At 38.0% G+C, this 21,939-nt stretch overlaps 1 protein-coding gene across 2 annotated transcripts in view; it reads right to left on the bottom strand.

Annotated features, from left to right (window-relative positions):
* The window catches only part of LOC133634071 (myosin-9-like), a 61,236-nt gene extending 47,650 nt beyond the window's left edge, over window positions 1–13,586 (bottom strand). The window contains exons 1-7 of one of the 2 annotated variants that reach the window (XM_062027050.1): window positions 13,391–13,586; window positions 6,716–6,906; window positions 6,510–6,650; window positions 6,289–6,445; window positions 1,852–1,879; window positions 1,680–1,773; window positions 1,444–1,464 (exon numbers count right to left, since the gene is read on the bottom strand). In XM_062027050.1, the coding sequence (XP_061883034.1) occupies window positions 1,444–1,464; window positions 1,680–1,773; window positions 1,852–1,879; window positions 6,289–6,445; window positions 6,510–6,650; window positions 6,716–6,901 (627 nt within the window). In that variant the 5' untranslated portion in view covers window positions 6,902–6,906; window positions 13,391–13,586. Of the gene's footprint in view, window positions 1–1,443; window positions 1,465–1,679; window positions 1,774–1,851; window positions 1,880–6,288; window positions 6,446–6,509; window positions 6,651–6,715; window positions 6,907–12,947; window positions 13,075–13,390 lie in introns of those variants that run through there. The other variant, XM_062027049.1, reaches the window with a different exon arrangement.
* Between the last annotated feature and the right edge of the window lie 8,353 nt (window positions 13,587–21,939).

The raw sequence follows: 21,939 nt of genomic DNA, 5'->3' as shown, positions 1-21,939 counted from the left end.
ATTATTTTGAGAACTGTACTTCGATTTTAGCACAAATTTCTTAATGTAAGAGGATTGGTCTAACTGTAAAAATGCCTTGCACAAAAAAAACATGATTTCCAGATATTTAATCTTTCTTGGATTTTAGTTTTTGTGTACAGCCTTTTCTGCGCTCTACCATACTAGTATTTTTGTATTAAATACAAAAAAATATGATTTGTTTTAATTATCTTATTTGTAAATTAAGCAGGAAGTTAAAAACTATTAAAATGCTGCACCGTGTTGGGGACTCAGGAGTGCAGTCGTCTGTGGCTTCAGGTCAATATTTGCCTGTACTTATTTGACTGATGCGTGTATTTATTTATTTTTCTTTTCTAGTTGATTATCTTTATTTTATATATGATTTTTATGGGTAACTTGTTTATAGAGTAAAAATAGAACATTTGTCATGTGTTTAACTATTTCTGGACTGTCTTATGTCAAAAATTCAATAAACAAATACTTATACATGTATACATATACAATTAGTTTTTTTCTTTAAAGCAATTTTTTTATATGCTTTAAAATAATTTACTAAATTATCATTATCAAGCATAAACATGACTAGACTAAAAATATCATTACTACAGTAGGGGTGTCCAAAAAAAAGTGATTTTTAGATTAATCGCGATTCTTAATAGATTCAAAAACATCTAAAAATCGATCCCCCCCAATCTTTCCTGTCCAGCTACTCAGGCAAATCATATTGTTGATGTAGATATTTGCTGTAAATATGTACTTTAGAAAGTTGCCTTATTTGTATTTGACTTTACTAAATGTTTGGGTAGAATTTTATTAAACAAAACTAGTTTTATTTTAAGTAATATAAACATTGATCAGAGCTGTTTCTTTTTTTGGAGGAATGTAGTTAACCATAGAACTGGCATCCAATGTTTTTTAAAAAGTGTTTATTTTGAATCGAAAATAGTTACCCCCCAAGAATAAAGTGAATCGTGTGGTGCTGAAAGATTCACAGCCGTATAAGACTACAATATTGGTCACAGACCAAACCAATCAGAATATGCCAATCAGTATTGTGGCCACTGATTGGCTCAGCCTCAGGGAGAATTACTGCATTGGATTAAATGCGTTTAAATGTGACTAAAGGTTGTTACTTCCTGTCTAGTGTGCTCTCATAGTGTTACAAACACATTTAGAAGATTGTAAACATTTCTTTAAGCTTTAGAATTAATGATTCCTACTTTGCGAAAAATCATTTATCGCGGTAATTTCCAGAACCAATCAACAATCGATAACGAGCGATGACTGAAAGTAAGTTTCACTGGAACTTTTTGTATGACAAAAGTAGTCCCTTTCTTACCACACAAGCTATTAGATACAGTATGTCAACACATTGTCTGACTCAGACAACAGAACACTCCCCATTAGTAGACTTGCATAAACAAACATGCTTAATGAACTCACATGTGACAGAACTGCGCTGCCCTGCAGAGACAAAAGGGAAGGAAATGGTGAGTTTAACAACTTTGGTCACAATAATTTTACACACAGATACAAAGTATGCTTCAAGTAAAACAACTAAAGTACACACACTTGAGAAATGAGGAAGACATGTCAAGACCTGAGAGAGGAATGTGCTCACTCGATCATTTAAAAAGGAAAACAAGTAAATGTGTAAGAACATTTGAGTTGACACAGACCTGATCCTTCTTGGACTTGAAAGAAGAGGCCACATGGGCCAGATACTGAATGACTTTCTTGGTGTTCTCGGTTTTCCCTGCTCCAGATTCGCCGCTAGTGAGGAGAGTAAAACATTTTGTCGAGAAAGACACCTTGTTGCACAACTAAAATGACAAAAGTATAAAGGCTTACGTGCAAAGGATGGACTGATCCTCTCGATCTGGTAGCAAGACACAAACATGGAAGCAGTCAGCATCATGCTTGTTTACATGACAGAAAATGGAATATTGTGATCATCTACAGCTACGGTGTCTAAACTGAGGGCAGCACAATGCAGACCCAAAGGATGCGGCGGCCATTTTGACATTACAATTTTCAAAGCAAATAGAATATATTGATTTATTTTTTTTTTTTTTTTAGGACTGTCATTTGGGAGGAGTTTAGAGTAAAGCTCCTGCTCCTCCACATCAAGAGGAGCCAGATGAAGTGGTCCACCCGAACGCCTGCATGGGGAGGCCTTTGAAGGCTTGTCCGACCCGAGGGATGCCACGGGAAAGACGCAGGACTTGGCCTTTGAATGCCTTGGGATCCCCCGGGAGGAGCTGGACGAAATGGCTGAGGGAGAGGGGAGTCTGGGCTTCTGTTCTTAGGCTGCTGCCCCCGCACCCGACCTCGGATAAGCGGAAGAAGATGGATGGATGGTTGAAAAAAACAAACTAAAAAAAAAAACGTCTGCATGTCTGCTTTTTGTTATGGGTGCGTGTTAAATATCGGGCAGATAATGACAGTGTCCAAATGAGGAACGGTCACTCGCTAACATTAAAGAACAAAAAAACTTTCTCCTACTCGTGTCATTGTGATCACACATGGCATCGATTGTTTGGGACTCCTTTGAGATTTCAAAAGGAAGACAATTTCGAGAGATATTTGCACCAAATGTTCTGCAAAAAGGAGGTAAAAACATCACGCTTCACCACATCAAACCTTGAAACGCCAGCATCGGTACAGCGGTGTTTAGAACACTTAAGACGCCTGCTGCTAAAGAAGCTGCCCCAAAGCCAGCCGCAATGTGTGCAAAAAGTACTTATAAAAAAAATATATATATATATCTAAATTTTAGGAACAATAGATATTAAGGTAATCCATAGATGGCAAACTCAAGACCCGGAGCGAGATCTGGCCCGTCACATCATTTTATGTGGCCCGCCAAAGCCTGGAAATATGAGTCAATAAAGCACTTCATCTTTTCTTACTATATGCAACCATTCTTTTCATTTTAACAGAAATAAATACATGTACCGCATGCAATTGCCTATCTTTTCAACTTTAATTTTTATTTAATAATGCAAACATTTTTATCTTCATACATTTTTTTGTTAAAATAAATATCTGCTTGACTCATGACCTCAAATTTTAGCCATCTATTTGGACACAGTAAAAATTACAATAGATCTTAAGGTAAAAAGTATTAGCTTATTTGCAAGAATTTTACCATAAAAACAAAAACTGCTAGTTTTTCCATTTGCGGTAATACACTGTAAAAAAAAAGTGTAGATTTAACATTAAAAAAACAGAGGTCCTGTTTCTCCATTTACAGTAATATTCAGCAAAACAATGGTAAATGTCTGTTAAGTTCTGGCAACTTGGCTGACAGATTTTTTTTACAGTGTACACTAAAACAATATAATCTAATGCATCGGCAATAGTTTATCAATATCATGAGTCAAATCCTTATATATTCATATATTATTCTCATTGCAAGTGGCCCTCTAGGGGCAGCCATAACTGCGATGTGGCCCTAAATGAAAACGAGTGACATCCCTGTGTTGACTCGATTATCAGTATCGTTCTTGAGAAGCAGGAAGTTTGCTGTATTGGGTTGCAAAATAAATGCATCGTGCATCCCTAGTTTCTCACGTAAAATACTGGCTGCAAATGGCCACTGTGGGGCAGCACTTGAGACACCCCTGATCTACACTATACTACCAAAATCAAGCTTCTTAGAATTACTCCTAAGAAGTCTGCTCCCCCGTACTTATCAAGCTTCTTAGAATTACTCCTAAGAAGTCTGCTAAGAGTTGACTTAAGAGTAAATAAATTCTTCGCTGAAAGCTGCACTTAAAAGTTAGTTATCAAGCGTCTTACTCACACTTTCAGCGAAGTGTAGGACTGAATCTTAAGTGTCACACTCAGAGCTGAATTACGACATTACTATGTGCCGTAAACGGAATTTTAGGTGACGTCATTTCTGTGTCCATAGAAATGACCAATCACGGAAGGGAATCCGTTGTCTAAGAATAAAGAAATATCTTGGAAATATTTAAGTGGACAATGGGAGTGTATATTTTGACAATAAACTACAAAATAATACAAAACAAACTAGTCCCCGCCGGCACTCACGCTACCGCTCCCTCTCTTCTCTCGCCCACACACTCACTGACGTCACTCACCTCACGGCCACACACATACGCTACTCTCATAACATTTTATTTCCAATTCATTAATTAGGCAACTAATTTGAAACTGGTGTGGGTGGCTCTATATATACTAGCCCACTGCAGACACATGCAGAAATCAACAAGGAATCGAAAAGTATTAAATCTGTGACCAAAATAATATCCGCTCTGTCTAAACGATACCGTTTGATCAGCTGCTCGTCATCAAAAAAAAACAAACATTGTTCCGTTCCCTGAACGTTCGCGCACGTCTCTCTCGCCTCAGTGCCATCCCCTGCTGGCAACTCCTAACCACTTAAGACACCTCTGAAGGTCTCTTCAATATCGTGGAGAGTAGGAGTGATTCTTAGACTTAAGAACGTTGATAGAAAGCTTTTATTCTTAAGTTTGAGAGTAGGACTAAATTTCGCAAATTCTCAGGACTTAAGTGTAAAATGGCACTCTAAGAAGCTTGATAAGTACGGCCCCTGGTCATCAGGCAGGTAAACCCTGAGAAAAAAGGGTTTTATTTGCAGCTGTAACAGCTTCCACTTTTCTTTGGTCTTCCAGCCAACGCACCAGCAGCCTTTACAACTCAATAGGACCACTTCGCTGCTGAGTTATTACCAGTGACGGGTCAAACGGCACTGAGGCACGGGCGCATTATGAAACACAAGGAGTGATACGGTGTCCACAGATGTGCGTGTCACTTTCAGACCAAAATATGTGACCGACACAATTGCTGTGTCGTTTGTCAGAGACATGCCAAATTGTGCTTATCATGTAGCAATTATTTCAGTTCGGTGAGAGTTCCTACTGAAAGAAGTCGGTGGAGTGGAGTGGTGTGTTTGATATCGGTATTTGTCACCATCACCCTTTTAAGAGTAAGAAATAAAGGACAAACATTCCTAAGTGTGGGATCATTTTTATCTTATAGCGGCCAATTAAGGTTTTTTCTGTTTACCATATGAGCGGCTCGATCACCAGTTTCATATTCCTTTCTGCACATTGAAAAAACCCCAATGTGGGGAGGCGGGGCCGGCAGACTAACAGCGAGGCGTGCCCCGCCGGGGCCGACTCCGAGATGGAGGCGAGGAGGCGTGGCCGGCAATGAAGCAGGGCACACCGGAGCCCGCTCCAAGATGGCGGCGAGGAGGTGTGGACGGCGAGCAAGCAGCGAGGCGGGGCGTGCCGGGTTCGACGCCGCAAACGAGATCAAGTGCGTGGATTGCGCACCTGGGGACAATTGAGTAATCCCCGCTCAGGGTGTAAAAGCGAGACAGCCGAAAACGACGGGGGAGAAGGAGTTGGAGAGCCAGCAGTGGATGCAGAGCGGAAGCGACCGGGAGCGAGACACAGAAGACGCGGCCGGCTGAAAATCGACCGGGAGAACGAGCAGTGGAAGAGGAAGGAGCTGGAAAGCGACCCGCCCTGAGACTGAGGTTTTATTGAAAAATAAAATAAAGTCAACCATGCTCGAAGCAATGTCCTTCCTTGATGGTCCAGAGAACCCACCCGACAGCTTGCGACTGTCACACCCAATATGGGAGCTATTATTTTGTTTGCATGCAGAAGATGGCGCCGTTACGAAACAGTGCAGTGTCAATACACACACACTCAGAGGCGCATTCACATACCCTGGGAATTCTGAGTATTAATATTAAATAAGGGGCTTTTTGCACCATCTCTGTTTTGTATTGCTACAATAATTATGACAAATGCTTATTTTTGAATGTATCAGCTATGTTTAATCAATAGAATTCAGAAATGTCAATTACTAGTTTGTTCAAACAGGAATATTTAATCCCATAAGAATAAAATGTTTTTGTGCTTTTTTTTTGTACAAAAACGTGCATGTTTTCCATTCTTTAAATACCGGTTAAGGATTTGTTTTTCCAAATGACGATTTGCTACTAGTATCCTGTAAAATGTAAATGATTCCCATCCCTAATCAGCGATGTTATCCTTCCTTATGTGCAGCTAAGTGAGCAAACACACACTCTTCTACCGCCACACACGCTTTAACTAGTTCTCGAATGGACCAAAATTAAGTTTTGTATTTATTCACGAGCACACGTTAACATTGCAAAATACGGTTCACTTGTGTATGAAGTAATCCATCCTGTTCATGTGTCAAATTTTGGCAAACTGGCATCGTTTTGACATTTTTATATGCGCGAAAAAGGACGTGTACCCTGCATCATGCTCCTGTAGGCCGTGTCGGTGATGGCGTAGATGTGAGGGGGCATCTCGTGCCTCTTCTTGCCCTTGTACATGTTGACGATGTCCTCCGAATAGATGGGCAGGTACTTGTACGGGTTGATCACCACACAGAAGAGACCAGAGTATGTCTACACGGTGGGAGAAAACGGTGAGCGCTACACATGTCAACGCAAACGGACGGGTGGAACTCACGTAGATGAGTCCTGAGTAGTAGCGCTCCTTGAGGTTGTGCAGCACGGAGGCTTCGTTCAGGCAGGTGAGCTCGGCCATGTCCTCCACCTTGTTGAACTTGGGTGGATTCATCTTCTGGATGTCGTCCTTGTTGACCTTCACCTGAAGTTGCACGACGCAAAGTGTGTCCAAAAGGAGTTCCATTTTTTATTTTTGTCCTCGTTTACCTTTCGGCCAGAATCGCTGAGCTCCACCACACACTCCTCGCCATGCTCCTCCTTGACAGAGCCGGCCTCGAAGCCGAACTTTTCAGAGGGGACCCACACCTGCTTCTTGCTGGCCCAGTCGGCCTGAGCCAGCGGGTTGCTTATCCCGCCGCGGTCCCCATACAGGAACTTGTCTGCGTCACTCATGGCAGCTTCGGAGATAAAAAAAGGGAGAAAAATATTTTATCACACACTCTTAAAACACACTGCGTTGTATAGTAGACGACCACAATGTATCTCATCACATGGTTTACAATAGTTTTTCACCAAATACAACCTTAGAAAAAACTTGGATCTCAAAGTACCACTATAATGACCAACATTAAAATACAGTAGCGTAGTAGGCCTTAGTATTCATTAAAAACAAGGCAGAGGTTTTATTTAAACACATATTTAATCTTTTTTGCTACTGCAACATTACACAGTTTGAACAGTAAAACTGAATACAGGAAAACAAAACACTGTACTTAAATCAAGTGATTATTTGGCGTAACACTAGATGGAGCCCGCGTACCACTGAGAATCACTGGTGCATACATCTAAATGTGCAATATTAGGCAGGGCAGTACAATCTTTTGACATTCACTAGAAGAGTTGTATGAAAAATTTACATTTTAACACAGATAACGGTGCTCAGCTTGGTGGTATGTAATATGAAAAATGCCGGGGTGTATTATCAGTCATAATATTAGAAATAGTGCTCTCCTTTGCAAACGGCAGCCAAACATAACGCTTTGTGTCAATAAGTATTTTCCATAAAGCAACATTTTTATTTTATTTATTTATTTTTTAAATACAGCAGATGTAAGTGTACCTAATGCTGGGACCAGCTAGAGCATGTATTAAAAATGTACAGCAGGGAAAATAAAACCGGTGGATCTCTTTTCAACTCACCAATGACTTCACAGAAATCATCTAGGGAGATTTTGCGTAACTGCACTGACAGATCGCATAACGGGAAGCAAAATTTAAGGCGGGGCCGATTACTGTCATGGCCTTTGAGGGCTTGCCAAATTTGTGGCGAGGATGTCAATAGTACTTTTAAACATATGTTTATTTAATAGCTCATGTGTACTCGGGCAGGCCATAATGGCTCCTCTAAAGTTGTGATGAGCGTCAATAGTATTTTTATTGTATTTAATTATTCACACGGTTATCATGTATGTTTGTATAAGCTAACTTTTCAACTCCAAAACCACTGTTTTAAAAAGGGTGAACATTTGTCGACATTCAAAGCACTTCCCTGTGGTCGACAGTGTTTTTCAACCACTGTGCCGCGGCACACTAGTGTGCCGTGAGATACAGTCTGGTGTGCCGTGGGAGATTATCTAAATTCACCTGTTTGGGTTAAAAATATTTCTTGCAAACCAGTAATTATAGTCTGCAAATGATGTGTTGTTGAGTGTCTGTGCTGTCTAGAGCTCGGCAGAGTAACCGTGTAATACTCTTCCATATCAGTAGGTGGCAGCAGGTAGCCAATTGCTTTGTAGATGTCGGAAACAGCAGGAGGCAGTGTGCAGGTAAAAAGGTGTCTAATGCTTAAACCAAAAATAAACAAAAGGTGAGTGCCCCTAAGAAAAGGCATTGAAGCTTAGGGATGGCTATGCAGAACGAAAGTAAAACTGAACTGACTACAAAGTAAACAAAAACAGAATGCTGGACGACAGCAAAGAATTACTGCGGAGCAAAGACGGCGTCCACAAAGTACATCCGTACATGACATGACAATCAACAATGTCCCCACAAAGAAGGATAAAAACAACTGAATCATTCTTGATTGCTAAAAATAAGTAGATGCGGGAAATATCGCTCAAAAGGAAGACATGAAACTGCTACAGGAAAATAGCAAAAAAAGAGTAAAAGACACCAAAATAGGAGCGCAAGACAAGAACTAAAAGACTATACAGGAAAACAGCAAAAAAGTCCAAATAAGTCACGGCGTGATGTGACAGGTGGTAACAGTACATCTACTTTGACACAAAAGCTATAGTCATGCATGTTTGGTTATGGTTTAAAGTCATATCCAACAATTGCGACAACGACTTTTTACTGTCAACTGAGTTTCGTTTTTTTAATGATTTCTGCTGGTGGTGTGCCTCTGGATTTTTTCAATGCAAAATATGTGCCTTGGCTCAAAAAAGGTTGAAAAACACTGGTCTACATAACATGTAATGGTGGTTCTTTGTTGCACAGATTATGTTTTAAAGAGCATCTTCAAGCCGCTTTCTGACCGTCTCCTCAGCATACGCCGTTTTGTGGAGTCCGCTGACAGGTACAAGTTAGAACTATACGCTACTTTGTATTAGAAATGCCAACAGCTGAGGATTCTAGCATGCATGTGCATGTACGAGCCAGTCTGCCCCATAACAAGTGGATAGAGAAAAAAAGAAACTTCCGTTGGACTACAACTGCATAAAAGTGGTGGACTCACGCAAAACTCTTAGGGTAAACCTCTACAAAGTATAAGAAAGTTGGTTTTGCATAGTGTGACCACTTTAAAAAAAAAATGAATCGACTAGAAAAAAGCTTTGATTTATATTACATTTCTTTGATTAATTGTTGAATGAACTAATAAAAAATTATACAATTTCAATTGTATGGAGTGTCCGCAACTTTTAATGTTACGTCTTTGAGGGTGCACGGGCGCAGCTAATTAATAGCCAGTAAGTCATCAAAAATGTTGAATCAACAAATGGATCCAAATTAAAACGGAAAACAAATATGAATAAATCTAAAGAGAAAGCTAAACGCAGCACGAACTCTTTGATGCGCATCACAGGTCTTCTTGAACACCACACGTGTGACGATGGCTCAACAAACTCTGGTTTTAGAGTCATATTCTTTCAGAATACTTTGGTAGGACCTTGACGTCAGGAGGTTCCGCTCTATACATGCACGCTTTTTACAGCAAACCATGAATGCATAGGATTTTTGCAATGGAGTCAGACAAAAACAAGTAGTGTATTTTTGAGCACATAACTACATTTCCCGACGACGCACGATGGGAATAGCGCACTTTCCGACGACGCACGATGGGAAAAGCGCACTTTCCGGCGACGCACGATGGGAAAAGCGCACTTTCCGACGACGCACGATGGGAGAAGCGCATTTTCCAACCGTCCAGGATGGAAAGATGCCCCTATCGCAAAATAATCTCAAGACAGAACAGAATGCCACAAATTCTGACTCTTCACTGTTCTCACCAATTCCCCAAAGTCACCATCTATTTATATATCCGCTGCCGAGAAAAAGAAAAAGTAAGAGAAAAAAAAAAGATCTCCAAAGTCCCGATGGATATGGATGCTTTGTAGTGAGGAATGTCGGGAAGCAACAGGCCCGGGCAAGAAGAGAAATGTCATTATGTCTTCCTCCAGCCACACCCTAGATACAAGTCTCCACTATCTATCCACCTCAGCTACTCTACTTCTTGGCTGCATCAGCATGGAGCCTGCTGCTTTGTAAAGTACTTTAGACACGTCGTAGTTCGCCTGCTGTCTTTGCTTGCATTTTAGTGAAGCAATCACAAAAAGAGAGCTTAAAAGGCCATAGGGCTAAGCTATCAAAAGGTAGCAGCTACACAACAGCTAAGCAAACAATAGCAAACAAGCCAGGCAGACGTAATAAGTGACCTTAATTTATTAATATTGTAGTCAAAAACAATGTCCTTATAAACAAGTATCAAATAATCATGCTTATTAATTACAGATAGGTCTCCAAGGCAGAAAGAAGTATATAAGTATTCTGATCATATCTACCATCGCTCTGAGTAATTTCACTCGGAACGTTCAACACTACAAAATAATAATTACCGCTGATAACTTATCAGTTTAATATGGGTATCAGCCAATACTCGTAATGGAAGGGAAAAAGTTGTAATTTTGCCAAAATGGAAGCTATGGGTATATTTTTGGGGCAAGATCACAACTTTGAAACTAAATGTATTTTTGGTACAAAATATTAGATGTATACCATAATAATTGGAATATAATTGTTTTTATTTTTTTTAAATATATATATACACAGGGTCTAAAGATGTATACATGCACACAAGCGTGCGGCGCCAAAGTGTCAGATTTTCTTCCTGTCACTCACACAGTGACAAGATGTAAAAATGTGTCTCAAAATTTGGGCAAATTAGCAAACAGCAAAGCAGTTAGGATCAAATTGATGACATATTTTTATTGATACCAAAGACATTTAAAAAAGTATTTTTGAGGGTTGGATTTATTCCAAAAATGTTTTATTAATGTTAATACACTGATGCAAGGACAGATTTAAAAAATTCCAAAAATTAAGTTTCCTATCATTGGGTTCAGAGTTACGTAACCAAAAATAGTTATTTCTTGGCAATAACATTTTCCATGTTTAATGTGTCCCATCAAAAGAAAGTAGGTAACTGTATGACTTCAGTCATGTACTTGATGCATGATGGGAAAAATGTGTGTGTGTGTGTGTGTGTGTGTGTGTGTGTGTGTGTGTGTGTGTGTGTGTGTGTGTGTGTGTGTGTGTGTGCGTGTGCGTGTGTGTGTGTGTGAGAGAGAAGAGATAATGTCATAAGTGTCCCTCCTAAGTTTGTTAAGCAGTCAGGTGCATTAATAATTAGTGAAGAAAAGGGGGGATGAGCAGGTTTTCACTTGATTGTGCATCACAAAGTTCAGGAATCTAACAGAAAATGAGCTGAGGTCAGCATCTGGTGTGAAGAATGCACACGAGCACATCAAGTAAAAAGCAAACACTGCTATGACTGCACTTATTGATTAGGTGTTGCCTTCAGGGAACAACACAACATCAAGAGGTCAAAGTAGGAGGAATAACTCGATGTGTGCGTTTCTTACCAAACAGGTCAGGATATAAAAAAGGTACGATTTTGGGATCCTTGCAGAAAGCGATTGATACAATGAGGCCCTATTTAAAACATTTACAGGGTACTTGTCAAGTCAAAATGTCATCCAAAAACATGTTTACTTGCGTTTTTTCATCATAGACTGAGGCTGATTTGAACACCACTAAAAATAGCCAAATAAAAGGTTGGTTTCACAATTAAATTGATTTAAAAATATCCTCTCGGTTTATATATTAATTAAACCATCACATATCAGTGGCCTTGCGGTTAGAGTGTCCGCCCATGAATGGATTTACGTGGACCCCGACTTAAACAAGTTGAAAAACTTATTTGGGTGTTACCATTTAGTGGTCAATTGTACAGAATATGTACTGTGCAATCTACTAATAAAAGTTTCAATCAATCAATCAAAATCGGTAGGTCGTCAGTTCAAACCCTGGCCGAGTCATACCAAAGTCTATAAAAATGGGACCCATTACATCCCTGCTTGGCACTCAGCATCAAGGGTTGGAATTGGGGGTTAAATCACCAAAAATGATTCCCGGGCACAGCCACCGCTGCTGCTCACTGCTCCTAATTTCACCACACCTAGTGTGTGTGTGTGACAATCATTGGTACTTTATGATTCCCGGGCGCGGCCACCGCTGCTGCTCACGGCTCCTAATTTAACCACACCTAGTGTGCGTGTGACAATCATTGATACTTAACTTTAATTTTATTTTTTTAAACTTTTATCAACAGAGGTGCAAAAAAAAGAAAGGGCGGTGGCCATTTTGAGACGCTTCACTTTAAATTGTTTGGAATAACCTCACTTAAAACAATCTAGTCTAGTTCAGGGATGAAACTATACGATTTAACATTTTTTGTACCAACAAAAAACTATGGCTGAACCTTGAGAATATTTTCATCAAATTTAAACACAGTGCCAGATAACATGTTATGATTAAAAAGTCGGGCGGGTCAATATCAGTTTTGCAGTTAAATATATTTAAAAGAAAAACGCCTCATAATTGAGCTTAGATTTTATTTTTTTTAATAAAATAACACCAAAACTAGTTTTGCTTTGATATATTGTGGCATTTAAAAAAATTTTTTATTTACTTTTCAATTCGCCGCCGGTTATTGGTCAAGTCACATTTAATTTGTTCAGCACTTTTTGAATTAAAAGCAAAAATAAATAAAAAAAAGATTAAAAATGTGCATGAAACAAATGTTCCGAATTTAAGAATAAAGACATAGATACCAAAGTACAAGACACGTGATCTCAATCTAACGCCTCCTGCTGCTACTAATGAACACATATTCTTTATTTTTACTACTAAAAGTTAAATAAGACAAGTGTGAACGTACCTGAGATGCAAACATACATTTTCAAAGAGGATGATATTTTCTCTTCGCTGCGTGTTTGCCGACTTTATGACTTTTTTTAAACAATATTAGCCCACCAGCCCTGATAACATCAAAGCCTCAATTTTTACATGACGTCACAACCAAGTATTGTCTCTTCAATGTCTTTGAAGCTTTTATGTGGAAGGAAAAGGAGGCGGGAATGGTTGGAATACTCCAAATTAATGTCATAAAGGTTTATTGGGGGTGATTCTCTGTTAGCACCTTAGCAACTGTTGCAATGGGCATTTTATTAATTGGAGAGCCAAATGAGCATGCGCGGACTTTAAAGGCACCTAAGGCATATTTAAGTGCTTTAAAATGTAAAAAAAAAAAAATCGACGTGACTTTTTGTTTTCCAAACTTGACAATATGTGTGATAAAAAGAGCAAACAATGCGGACGCACCTGGTATTTCAGCCACTGGAGGAGGAAGAAGAGGCTCTGGAGGTGAGCGAGACTCGGCGTCTTCGTGACCGCGTTGGAGGAAGCCAAAGCGGGGTTAGGAAGGTAGGAAGGTAGGAAGGTTCCTTCTTCGCTCCGCAGAGTTTGCGTGTTCTCAGGACGGACGCTCTGCCTCCTCTGAGCCGCCCGCTTTCTTTTCCCGCAGGTAAATTGAAAGGCACGCCCCCTTTCTCGCCGCTATTTTTTCTTCCCCTTTTGAGTTGCGTTCAAGGACCGCCTGTAAACTCCGAGTGATGTGTTGCAACTGTTTCCAACTACAGTAGTTTTCGAAAAATAAAAATATTTTATCAGATGCAGTTGTGCTGAAAAATTATTCAATCATCCTTGTAAAGTTGATGTATGTTTAAACTTTGATAGGCTCCTGCTCTTTGACCGTAACTGTGCATAACTGAAAACCACAAATGCACCATTAAACCTGACATCAAAACCCATTTTGGGAAGATATGTTACGTTCAGGCATCGCTTGTAAACTTCCAAGATAAATGCTGCAACTATTCCAACTACAATAATGTCAATGGTAATTATTGGCAGCTTCTGTAAAAACTGTTCACATCAAGAAAACCCAAATGCAACATAAATATCAAACCCATTTTTTGGGTAGGTAATCCCCCGCCTGAAGTGTTGCAACTATTTCCAACTGCATGGTGTGCTTTTTTTTAATATTATGAATTTAAAAAATATATATTTATGAAGAATAATGGATGTGTTGACAGGCTCCAGCCCTTTGACAGCAGCTGTACATAACTGAATACCTTCAACGCACCATTAAACATCCATCCATCCATCCATTTTTCTACCGCTTGTCCCTTTCAGGGTCGCGGGGGGTGCTGGAGCCTATCTCAGCTGCATTCGGGCGGAAGGCGGGGTACACCCTGGACAAGTCGCCACCTCATCGCAGGGCCAACACAGATAGACAGACAACATTCACACTCACATTCACACACTAGGGCCAATTTAGTGTTGCCAATCAACCTATCATGATTGTATCAAACCCCTTTTTTTGCTCAGGTTCAATGGCTGCTTGTAAATCACAGTAGTTTTAATGTATGTTGTTTTAATAGTAAAATATGTATTTAAAAAAACCACATCCATTTATACAGAATACATGGGTTAGTTGATAAGCTCCAGCCCTTCGACTGCAAATGCCAATAACCAAAAACTAAAAATGCACAATGACTAATATTAAACCCCTTTTTTGGGTAGGTATGTTGCATTCAAGTATTGCTTGTAATGCCTGTGTGAAATGTTGCAACTATTTCCAACTAAAGTACTTTCAATGTGTGTTTTTAAATAGTATTTTAACAAGGTTTTTTTTTTTTATTGTTAGTCCAATGCAGTTGTACAGATGATTCATTCTTAATTGTCAAATGATATGTATTTTCACACTTTCAATTTAAAAAGAATTGTGGATATTTTTAATGCACCTGCACATAACTGAAAACCACAAACGCACCATTAAATATAACTAATATCAAACCCCTTTTTCGGGGGAGGTATGCTGCGTTCAAAGACAGTTTGTAAAGTCCGAGTGAAGTGATGCAGCTATTTCCAACTACGGTAATTTTTATGGTTTTTTTTAAATAGTCAAATGAGTATACAAAAAATACAAATTTACAAACAATAATATATATGTTGATAGGCTCCGGTCCTTTGAATGCAATTGTACATAACCAAAAACCACAAATGATTGAACACGATGATCCTCTTTTTGGGGTAGGTGTAAACTCGAGTGGAGTGTTGCAATTATTTCCAACTACAGTAGTTTTATTGTGTGTTTTTAAATAGTCAAATAGTCAAACCACATGTATTTTTAAAAAGTATCAATTTATAAAGAATTATAAATGTGTTAATTGATAGGCTCCAGCCCTTTCACTGCAATTTTCCATAAATGAAAACCACAAATGCACCATTAAACATACAGTAATATAACCCCCTTTTTTAGTAGGTGTGTTGCGTTAATGGACCGCTTATAAACCCCCTTCGTGAAGTAATGCAGCTATTTTCAACTACAGTAGTTTAATGTGTTTTTAAAAAAAAGTCAAATCATATGTATTTTAAAACTTTTCAATCTTAGTTTTAGCATGTTAATCAGATGCATTTTTGCCCACAATGTTTTAACCATATTTGTCAAATTTATTTCCAAACTGTATATTCAAAAATAATAATGGGTGTTTTGATTACAACTGTACTTCACCAAACCCCGCAAACGCACTATTAAACACGTCTAATATCGAACCCCTACTTTGGGGAGTGGTGTTGCGTTCAAGGGCGCTTATGAACTCCGAGTGGAGTGTTGCAGCTTTTTCCAACCGCAGAAATTTTTAATGCACAACTGTACATAACCGAGAACAACACACGCCATTAAACATGACTAATATCAAACCCCTGTTTGGGGGGGAAGTGTGCTGCGTTTAAAGACCGCTTGTAAACCCTGCAGGAAGTGTTGCAACTATACGATAGTTTTAATGTGCAACATATATAACCGAGAAAACAAACGCGCCATTAAACGTAACACACCACCAAATGTTTATCGCAGAACTAAAGCAATCTGAAAGTATTTGATTCATAATCGAGCCCTCATCTGCTGGAAGTTGTTTACAGTACAGATCTGTCCTGAAAGGTGTGCAGGAATGCAGAGACTCGCCTGTACCTGCAACTACAGGGTAGTGGGAGGAAATGGGACACTATCAGTAAATAATCAATAAATTTAAGTAGTCAAACACATCGTAAACATTCAAGTAAATACACAATAAGCCATAGTTGAAATAGTGAGGAAAAATCACAAATTAATCATATATATGATAAACAAGGGGGGGGGGGGAAGTTGTCTCTCCACCAATCAGCTTTGCGCTTAATTCCCTACCATATATGGTCAGAGTGAGATTAAAATGAGGACGGAAGAAGAGGAGGCGGGGCTTGTTCTTGTGTTCTTTGCAGCGGTGTAAAATTTCTCCTCCGAACCTGTCATTACCTCCGCTGCCAAAGATGGCGAGGTGGAGGAGGATGATGACGATGGCCGATGGAGGCCGCAGCGTGTCGCAACATGAACCCAGCACGCAGAGAGCACTTTTTTTTTTTTTTTATTACTGCCAAAGTGTGTGTGTTTATGTGTTCACTCATACAGTCCATAGGTGTGATTCGTCAGCCAGCTGGGATAGGCTCCAGCTAATAATAATAATAATAATAATAATTGACATGGGAACAAAATGGAGCCTCTTATTTTGAAAGGTCGGAGTTAGATGAAAAAGCGACTGATCGAGCGTGTCAACTGTCTTCCTGTTAGGTCATTTCTCGCAGCCGCAGGGCGACATTCTGTTCTTACGCCACCTTGCACACTACTTCCTGCATGTGAGTCAGTAGTACCGTTTAGTTAAAACGTGCACGGCTCTTATTAAACACAACAACTTGTACAAAAGTGTTTGAAATGCCACACACATTTGCGCAAATGGCCTCACTTTGGGAACAATTTCCGCAATAGGAAGCAGTAGTTATGGTCCTCTATTATGAGTAGTCCGCCGTGACTGCTACTGTTCAGATAGAATAGGGCGCCCTCTTGTGAACAAACTAGACATTACAAGAGGCTGCTGTCCACAGTGGAACATCCAAATGTAGTATTTTTCCCCTCAAAATATTTTTCGTATCATATTAATTGTACAGGCGACATTTGAACATGCTTACAAAATTCAAGTAAGATGAAAAAGATGAATACAAAACATTTTTGAGTTTGTTGGTAAGCTACTTGTATTTCTTAAGTTATGTATATTGTACTGTACTTGGAATAATGTGTCTTTGATTGATATTGATAATTGGACCTCAGCAGCCAAAGTAAAAGTTACATTCCTGGTTCTATGGTTATCATCACATTTTTCCTCTTGGTACATTTATTTGATGGGGAATAAAAACAAAAAAACAGTTTTTTTACAGGTAGTTTATAAGGGACAAGCGGTAGAAAATGGATGGATGGATGTATATAACACCGTACGTAAAATGAAATAATTATTTTTTGAAGACATGAATTTTGATAAGAAGTAAGTATGAATACATTTTCACAGTCGTGGTTTTCTGAAATATATTTAATAAAAACATGTTTTTAATGTGTTTTGTGTTTGATTTGGCCTATTAGTAGAAAAAATATGCAAATTTGAAATATTTTTGGGGTATTTTTTAACATATATTTTAAACCATATATATTTTTAATCTTAATAAATATTTTACTCTATCAGTTTTCCAAAATACATATATATTTTTTAATTATCACGGATCCTTTTTGTATTGTGTTTGATATGGCTTATTATTAGTCAAGAATATGCAAATTGTATGTCAATTTGGCTTTATAGGGTAATTTTTAATTTAATAAATATTTAAATAAATTATTTTTTGGATTTAATTGAACAATATCAAGCATGAAATGGGTTAAAGTAAAACCGTTTATATATATATATATATATATATATATATATATATATATATATATATATATATATATATATATATATATATATATATTACACAGCAGATCATCGAATAACTTGTATTTTCACAGGTTAATGATTGTGTTTAGAAACTGCGTGTGTGTGTATTATATCTTATTTATATTTTATATGTATTACAGCAGGGGCCGGGGCACAAACAAATATTAATACTGAATTAGTAATGTTACTCTATATTTAATCCTGTTCAATAATTATATACCAGTTCAACAGGACAGACCATGTCAAATGATATGAAACCATGTTTTAATCACAAAGATTATTATCAAAGACAAGATCAGGCTGATTAAAAAAATAATACTAATCAAAAATACTGCAAAAGAAGAGAATCAAAACTGATTTAAAAAAAGTTTACAATTATGCAGTGCTAAAATAAATACATTATAATTAAATCAATAACTAATTATAATAACTGTTACTTAAATAAACTGTCAATAAAAATTAAGTGCAAATGAAAATACAGCTTCACCACTTTAGTCATATTTTTTGCGCTCAAGAAACTCTTATCATTTTAGCTTCAGAACTCTTGTTTGAGATTGTCACTACTGCCACAAGTGGTAGAAAAGTGTATTACAACTGAGTACCACCCATACGGACCTCAGCTGAGAAACACATTTTTGGCGGCCTTCTTGGGGGTCCCAGCCCTATGGTTAAGAAACACTGTATTACAGTGAATTATTTTTATATAGTGCTTTTCTCTAGAGACTCAAAGCGCTGTACATAGGGAAACCCATTATCTACATCTTTAAGCTACATTTAAACCAGTGTGGGTGTCACTGGGAGCTGGTGGCCAAGGACACAACAGCACTGACTAGGATGGCGAGAGTGGGGATCGAACTTGGAACCCTCAAGTTGCTGGCACGGCCGCTCTACCACATTATTTTGTCTACTATATTGGCTAAAAGAAGTGTAAGGGTGACAATGGGGTGTTATTTCATGCTTAGAGGGCTCTAATAAGGTTACAAATAACATATTTACAAGGTTTTAAAAAACGTTTTTTATTTACAACAACTATGGAAATATTACATTTATAAATAAGAATTCTTACTTTGCGGAAAATTCACTTACTGCAATAAACAGCGATGAACGAGGAATGACAGTAACATAATGGTTTAATATGTTTTTAACACTTTTTTCTATTTAAAAAGTATGATGAATAATTGGTCGTTTATTAATTATCAATTAAAAAAACAGGCCAGCCAACTATAATGGACCAGGACAACCATAAATATTGATTACACACAAAAACACACATTTACAAAATTAGGTATTTAAAAAAATAAAAAAAAATCTCCCTAGAGTATTTTATTCTAAAAAAAAATACTATAAATTATTTATATGAATACCATTACTACAAAAAAACAAACAGACACCAGCTTTTTATGAGTTTTTTTTGTTTATTTTTTGGTGTTTTATTGTCGTTTTTGTTCATCAAAAGAATCCTGAGGTATTCACAATATAATGGCATTTATTCTTTTAAGAAATGAGACCAACAGGAAAGGGGGTGAAAAGTGAAAAACAAAACAAAACAAAAGCAGAATAAAAAAAGACGGTGTCAATTGTAATCTGTTGGTTCTCTTCTGGGAGAGAAACTTCATTTATGGCAAAATAAGAAATAAAGCTACTCTCAGTGGGCAGGTCCCATCTTTTTATTAACGGGGGTCTTACGTAACACACCAATTGTTTGCTGGAGGAAACAGTAGATAAAATATCATCTATGTTATTAATGTCCTGGTTGAGTGTTTGGATTTCTGTACATTTAAGTAGTTTATTATAGCAATAATATTGATAATATACACTTTTAACTGCTCGCCTCTTAAATCATCTGTAAAAAAACAAAAAAAAAACAAAGGCAAAATGATGCATAAAAACAAAACACAAACCAATAAATATATAATCAGTGAAGAAAATACACTGTTATCGCTTTGTCACAGATAAATACAACAACAACAACAACAACAAAAGCATTGCTGTGACTCATTTTGTTCAATGTTCACACCCACTAGTCTCCTCTGGGCACATCAATCTGTGACACAAAACAAAAATAATAATAATAATAATAATAATAAAAATAAAAACCCATCACAAGTGCAACATCAGTCATGACAGCTTCAGCAAGAAACAAAACAAAAAAAGCTATTTTATTTGAGCCATCAGCTCACTAGTACAGCATAAAAAAACAGGATGAATACAAAAATAATTATATAAAAATGTTTCAAATTGAAAATCAGGGCAGGGATGTGTGTGTGTGTGTGTGTGTAGTTGGGAAGAAGGGGGAATAAAGCAACAGCACACAACTTACATTAGAATGAATACAATTACTATTCCAATTCAGAGGTTATTCGTGAATGGTGGCTAAAATATTAAATAATATGTTCAAAAACAGACTAAGCACTGTCTGGCATTCCCTATTTATTATTTGTTCAATTTGGTGTCATCTTTGCCCTGAATGGTATTCATAACAACTCAAAGTAAACAGGAAATCATCAAAACAAAATCATAAAAGCACACTCAAAAAAATAAAAGCTAATAATAATAATAATAATCACAATCAATACAGACTTTTGGTACACACACACGGCTAAATGAAAATAAAAAAATAAAGGGCCCGAGAGGAGAACACTTTCTAACAAACACCTATAATCTTCAGCCACTTGCGATGCTCTGAAGTGAAACAAAAGTGAGCTTAACAAAATATGTAATAACTCAACATGTCTGCATGTGTAAAAAAAAAACACATAAATAATAATAATAATAATGTGCATTCCCACCCTAAAAAAAAACAAAAAAACAATGGCAGTTACAGCTGTGACAACAACATGCACTTGATGATAGATTTTACAGCATTGATCCAAGCTTCCCTGCCCCATAAAAACATACAATCCTTAAATATTTGTCAGCTCATTCAAACCTCGCAGAAGGTGGCGCTGTCACTCACACTGGGGGAAGGGAGGTGGTGGGGCTAAGTCCTAATCATGTAAGTCAATCTCTTCTGTACTGCTCGGAGAAAGCTGACATGTTTGCATGACTGCATAGTGACAATGATATTTGGTTTACTTACAGATGGGATATACGCGTGCACACACCTACACACACACACACACACACACACACACACACACACACACACACACACACACACACACACACACACACACACACACACACACACACACACACACACACACACACACACACACACACACACACACACACACACACACACACACACACACACACACACACACACACACACACACACACACACACACAGCCGCCGGGCGCCAAGGCACAGCTCAGGTACGCACTAGCAGCTAGCTTCACAGCTAATATACACATCAAACCAGGGTGGGACCACTTTAAATATTTGGTGTGGGAACTTCACTACATCCTCACACACAGTGTGCATGTGTTGGCGTACGTCAGCTTATAAACAAAAAAGGTGGAAAAGGACAGTGGGAGACCGGGCCAACGGGAGGGTTCAGTGGAGACGCTCGATAATAGTGTCGCAATGCAAAAGCACCACAATTTGTTGTGTTTTTTTACACATGAACCCTGTGGGCAGAAACAGTGGCTTAAAATCAGTCAACGGAACACAGGACAAGCATTTAAAAGGGCCGAGCTTAACCAGGTCCAAATCTTCTCCTCAACTTAATTTGCCCACCTTCCGCGCCCATTATTTCATGGGTAACAGCTGGGCATGTCCAAAAAAATTAACTTTCCTGATGAATAAACAATTACATTTAATCCAATATAGTCATGTGTTATATTCCAGATAAGGTTCGTATGAAAAAGTAAAAAAATATGTTCATAGGTCCAAAAAGTGTTCGCTTTTTCATACTGGAGTTAAGCCATTTCAAAACTGCTATGCTTCTTGGGCATTACTTTAAAAAAGTCCACAAAACCCAATAAATGGGCAAAAACTATGAAAAAAGTAATGTTTTTTTCAGACATATATTTGGGGGAAAAGTTTGGCTACAATATAAACCTAAATAGTACAGT

This window comes from Entelurus aequoreus, linkage group LG18, assembly GCF_033978785.1.
Source record: "Entelurus aequoreus isolate RoL-2023_Sb linkage group LG18, RoL_Eaeq_v1.1, whole genome shotgun sequence".
Classification (NCBI taxonomy): Eukaryota; Metazoa; Chordata; class Actinopteri; order Syngnathiformes; family Syngnathidae; genus Entelurus; species Entelurus aequoreus.
Note: the sequence above shows the minus strand (reverse complement) of the source record. Positions and strands in the feature narration are given on the sequence as shown.